Here is a 5,718-nt window from a genome sequence, read left to right as displayed (position 1 = left end):
GAGAGTTTTTGACTACAAACTGTAAATAATGCTGGTCAGTTTGCTTAATGTCCGTGAAAGAGTGAAATGGAGATTAAAAAGTTTGTAAGCAAATGTGCCTGTCTATATGTTTATTTTTCGATATGTCTCTGTGAGTGACGAGAGAGTAGTAGAGACTGAGGGAGACTGATGCAGGGACTGAGACTAGACAGACAGATAAGGAGCCACCGGTACATACGAGGTATATCCAGTACTTCATCACGAATGATAAAAGAACAAAACGACATATGTACTAATTATCTAAACAAAATTGCAAATATAACTTGTTAAAAACTTTTTTTTTTTCATCAGTCAATAAAATTATTTCCGCTGATACGAATACTGTCAATGCCTATGTTGGAGCATCTGTCAACTTATCTTGTCTTGCCATGGCAACGGATGACAAAATCGTTACAGTTAGATGGGGAAGAAGTGACGATTCATTCATAGCTCAAAGGTTTGTATCCGGGGTGGACAAATACGTGGAAGATGATAAATACTCCATAAATGAAGCAATGACATTTCTCATAATTTATGATGTGGAAATTCCAGATGAAGGCGTGTATAAATGTACGGCTGAACTCGATAAGTCCGAGGATAATATAGTGCAACATTCAACTACATTGCAGGTGGTCGTAAGTAAGTGTTACAATTTAGTCATATTTTACGAAATTACGAGTATTGTACCAATAGCTCCAATAAACGTTTTTTTTTCCTCCAATGTGACCATGGTGATCAATGTGACAGACTAAAGTTTTAATAAACAATTCCACAATTTGTATTGTACTTATAATTGTTCATATATATATAGCGATTTAAACTACACGCACGTACGTTGAACTCTAGTTAAATCTTGCACGTCAATGTCTTAACATGTGATAGAAATTCTTTTAAAATATTTTTCTCGTTAATTTTTTTAACAGATACAGATAAATCACACAGTGAAGAAAGTAAAGGTAAGTCATAATTTCAAACTATGAGTAGTAATTCTAACCACTGACATGTTTAATTATAGCTATTTTAACAATTTTCAGTGAATATATTGTTGTTTGTCTGATCGAAAATATAATTCTCTTGTTACAGCTAGTGCTAGTGAAGTCTTGACTTTTAGTTGGGCTCCAAGTTTAAATGTAGGACAGTGAAATAACGTGAATGATTTTATCACTTCACTAAGTCTGATTTGAAATTTATCACATTTTGACAAAGAAAAGTATTGATCAACGAGAATAGGTTATACCAACCGTTTCGTATGCACGTAATAGTAACGATGTTTGCTTTAAAACAAGCTAATTTTTATCACATTCACTTTAATTAGCCTGTACGATACGTCGTGTCACTATGCCCTCTCCGGCCTAATATATATATAGATGTATGAGGGCGCCCCGTCAAGGCACACCTTACAAACTAAAGTCACCAATGTCCTTTTTAAAACGCACTGTGGTAGGACCATAATTTTTTTTCGTGGAGCCTAGGAGCCTTTGTAATGTGGAATGATCTTAGGACCCTTAGTAAATCTGGAATTGTCCTAGGACCCTTTGTAAATGTGGAATGATCTTAGGACCCTTTGTAAATGTGGAATGATCTTAGGACCCTTTGTAAATGTGACAGACGAGATTAACAGAGAAAGGTAATCGGCATAGTGTTTCGCTATTAAATATAAATGTATATAAAGCTAGTTGTTCGATTGAAAGCGTGTCTAAGATTCCATTCTGTGCTATAAATAAATTCTCTTTTTCTATCATTTCCTAGATCAACAGAAGGAATTGTTTGGACTACCCTTCCTAATAGCTATTGTAATTATAGTATCAGGAATTCTAGCCATAATAGTGGTTGTCGGTGTGTTGTTTTGTGTCGTTCGATTGTGTCGTCGTCGACGTGACCACAAACAAGGAAACAAAGATTCTAAGGTAAATTATAAGACACGATTCACTGTACAGGAACAGACTTTGTTGATAGCAATAAACACACTAAAGTGCGCACAGACAAGCGCGCGCATACATACACATAGGCAGGCAGGCAGACAGACAGACAGACAGACAGACAGACAGACAGACAGACAGTACATATACACACACATTAAGCATACACAAACTAACCCAAGTTGAGATGTGTGCATTGGACAATATTGTATATGTCACACAATGCATAATATAAAATATTCAGAATTTGAAACAGCATCCCCCTTATAGTATACTAAAGCTTGACTTTATTTAAGTTGTTCGTTTCCCCATCTCATTTCCAACTCTTCTGTACAACCTTTGGAAAAAACACACCAGTCATCTTACTTATACAAATTACCCTTTGTTCTTATTTCAGGAAAGTGATGGAAGAATCCATAAAAAGTATGAACTGGTAGACAGAAATTTAAATAAGATGGAAAAACCATTTACGTATGGTAGAAAAATGCAAACAATGTGAAATAAAACATTCAGAATATTATATCACAAACTTACTTTATATACTCTACGTTTTTTTAAGTGCAGAAATCATTACTTTTTGTTGCTAAAACTAGTTTTCCATACTGGTTTGGCTTTAACAGACGAACTTCGATTAAAATGAAAATTATGCCCTCACCGACCGTAAAATGAAACAATTCTTCATACAAGACATAGTGTAATTGCTTTTCGTTGGTTCAGTTTTAACCTAACAGGTAACTAATAACGTTTTGGGTCAAACACAAAGATACTAGTAGAAAGGTCATGTCTTATAATTGTAATATCACCCTTTCCATTGGGGTCGACATCATCTATGTCATTTACTACTAGTAGTAGTACTACCTAAAGTGCAAGTGTTTACCCTTAATTTCGGAATGAAGTTCATCCATATTTATATTTAGACGAATCCTTAGATACTAGTATTACCTTAACTTTTTCATGGCTGTATTAATATTATAATTTTAAATATAAATATCACTTAGTTATCAATGTATGACAATAATTTGACTCTTTTTGTTGAATCTTTCTCTATCCTATTTCTACATTCTACACAAATCAATTTGTGTATATCATATATCCAATTATTATGTACAATATACCCTTAATTACATATCTTATCATATATTTTATACCATTGTCTTCGTCATAACATTTCACAGTTTGCTTGCAATTTTTAATAAGTTCTATTTTCATCAAAGTGAGCACAACTCCTTTTATTGTGGAACTTATATTTGTTGAACGACATATTCACAAGTAATTGAATACTAGTATAAATCGATATTCAAAATACTGGTGTATTCATAAGAGGGGGAGTTATGGGGGAGGGGGTGGAAACACTTTTCAAAGAGTGAATGCCTCCCATAAAGTTTAAAGTTTATTTATTTTTTCTATTCATTAATATTGGAAAGCGCTGTACATACAATAGATTTAAAAAGGTGGCAAAACAATCAAACAGATAAAGCTAAAAACAACAAACTGGTTACAATAATTACAACAAGCGACCTATCGGTCAGAATAGCTCCGCTGTTGTTTTTTTTAATTTAATTTTTTATTTTGGTGACATGTAGAAGTGGTTCAGGTCTTCAGCTCTTCACTATGCAGTTTTGTTTTAGCGATGCAATAAAGTGGTTAGTGGTTTCATATGATGTCTCACTATAAAACACATTTTACACAGAAGTTGGTAATGTATTGTACTTTTATACCATAGTCACCATTTTATAACAAAAATCTACTGTTATGAAAAATTGCACAAAATCTCAGAAAAAAATGACTGGGAAATGCACACAAGAAAAAGAAAAAAAGAAAAAAGAGGATTTTGAGGTTGGCTATAAATAATTCCAGTGTCTTACAGCTGTAACCCTGGAAAATTTTAATGATGAATGAAATAAACTAGGGATCTAAAATAATTTTGAGGCAATTTCAATTTCAATTTTCTAACAAATTTACAAAGTCAACAACATTCAACTTGTACTAGTTGTGGTAGATATATATAGGGAAGAAATGTATTAATCGCCATCTTAGTTTCCGTACGGCGACAATATCAAGTACCCGGAAGAGAGTCATTCTCAGCCATACGTTACAGTGGTAACACTCGTTCATGTTCGGTTACCTTTCACAAAGAAAACACAACGAAATGGTTGAAATGATCTTTTTTTATTTCTTTTCATCACAACAACAAAATCTGCATGATCAAAAGTGTTGTAAACTAAACAAGAAAGAATTATCGGACTGGCTAAACTTCCCGATGAACTGGAGTAAGGTCCTACTACTTCCAAGTAAGCCTCGATAGTACTATAGTACGTGAGAAAATCGTCTCAAACTAGCGATACAACTTTCAAAATATAACTTGACATGTCTTCATTTGTTGGAGTTGTACAATTCAAGACGGGTTTTCACTAGAAAACAACAATTCTGTGAATAATGACACTCTGAACGCAGCGATTTCTCGGACGATGTTACCACTGTAACGTATGGCTGACAACGACTTGCTTCCGGGTTAGTCCCTCGTGCATACGGGTGGATTGTCGGCGATTAATACACACATCGTCTGATATTTTAATTCACAGTGTTTCTTGTGACCGGCGCCTGTCAGTAGACTCTGCCATTTTTTTCATCATTCCATTGTATTTAAACCTTGTACTTGACATTTCGCAATATTTATAATTCTCAACAAAATACCTCAACATGCCTCACTTCGCTCGTACTCAAAGCAGCCCCGCGCGTAGTCCTGCTTGCATACGGAGGAATTCGGGACTCGATTCTGACAATTGTCCCTCCCCTCCGGTGTTTAGAGTCAAGTCAGTAATACAGACTCGTGCACCCGAGGACTACCCCGCGCGGTATGATCACTGACACTGATGACATGATGAGAAAGAACCTTTTCGGATTTACATGTAAAACGGGGAAAGATACGCAAAACATAATGCAAAGTCTGAAGCCAAATTAAAGTTGTAATTATTTTAATTATTTTTACTTGCCAAATATTTGCATTTTGGAAAGGCAAGACACGTTCATGTCGTTTAACTTTACATGTGAACTGTCGGCCATAACTTCAACCGCATGCCTGGCATGCCCTTCCTTACGCAAGTTGTCTGAATTCTGGTTCACTGTCATTCCAAATTGCACGACAATATAGAATATAGAATTAACCACAAGTTACATGTTATCTGAAAACATCACACTTTTATAGTGGGTCTGAAGTGTGATTTTAGTGAGTACCAAGAACGTCTTGTGTTGATACTCAAGATACTTGGTGTGGAAAATCGCTCGGTCGAATGAGGTCACCTTCAGCTTCTGGTCGAATCAGGATAGAGTATGCAAATGAGGATGTTGCGGACTGGCTGATTATGTAGAAGGGTGCAGAATTGGATTTGAAGTTTACAACCCTGTTTCGAACAAACGCTTGTCATTTGGGCGCCCAATGCGTAGAATTATGACTTTAGCACATATTACATTGCTTGTTTGACGTCAATAGTGTCTTTTGAAAAGTGGCAGTTTACTTAAAGTCTCGTCGACTGATTTCCAATATGGCCTCGGTCATTATGCTCATTAACATATTCATTTTTTTTTCAAATTACAAAAAAAAAAAATCATAAAAAATAAAAATGAGGATGTGCTGACTTGAAATTAACAAATCTGAGTAAGCTACCCCCTGCGCATCAACACGCCAGATATCAAAGCAATCTAATAAGAGGTTTTCAAGGAGTTGATGAAAATGACATTTTATGAAAAAAAATCATAAAAAATTGAAAATGGCACAGATCAA

General features: G+C 35.0%; 1 protein-coding gene across 1 annotated transcript in view; it reads left to right on the top strand.

Annotated features, from left to right (window-relative positions):
- The window catches only part of LOC144440142 (uncharacterized), a 5,022-nt gene extending 914 nt beyond the window's left edge, over nt 1–4,108 (top strand). Inside the window, exons 2-5 of the mRNA XM_078129410.1 lie at nt 331–657; nt 942–974; nt 1,768–1,925; nt 2,335–4,108. Of these exons, the coding sequence (XP_077985536.1) occupies nt 331–657; nt 942–974; nt 1,768–1,925; nt 2,335–2,436 (620 nt within the window). The 3' untranslated portion in view covers nt 2,437–4,108. The remainder of the gene's footprint in view (nt 1–330; nt 658–941; nt 975–1,767; nt 1,926–2,334) is intronic.
- Nucleotides 4,109–5,718: the final 1,610 nt, after the last annotated feature.

Source organism: Glandiceps talaboti, chromosome 9, assembly GCF_964340395.1.
Source record: "Glandiceps talaboti chromosome 9, keGlaTala1.1, whole genome shotgun sequence".
Classification (NCBI taxonomy): Eukaryota; Metazoa; Hemichordata; class Enteropneusta; family Spengelidae; genus Glandiceps; species Glandiceps talaboti.
The sequence above is the reverse complement of the archived record's forward strand: the minus strand, read 5'-3'. Positions and strand labels throughout refer to the sequence as shown.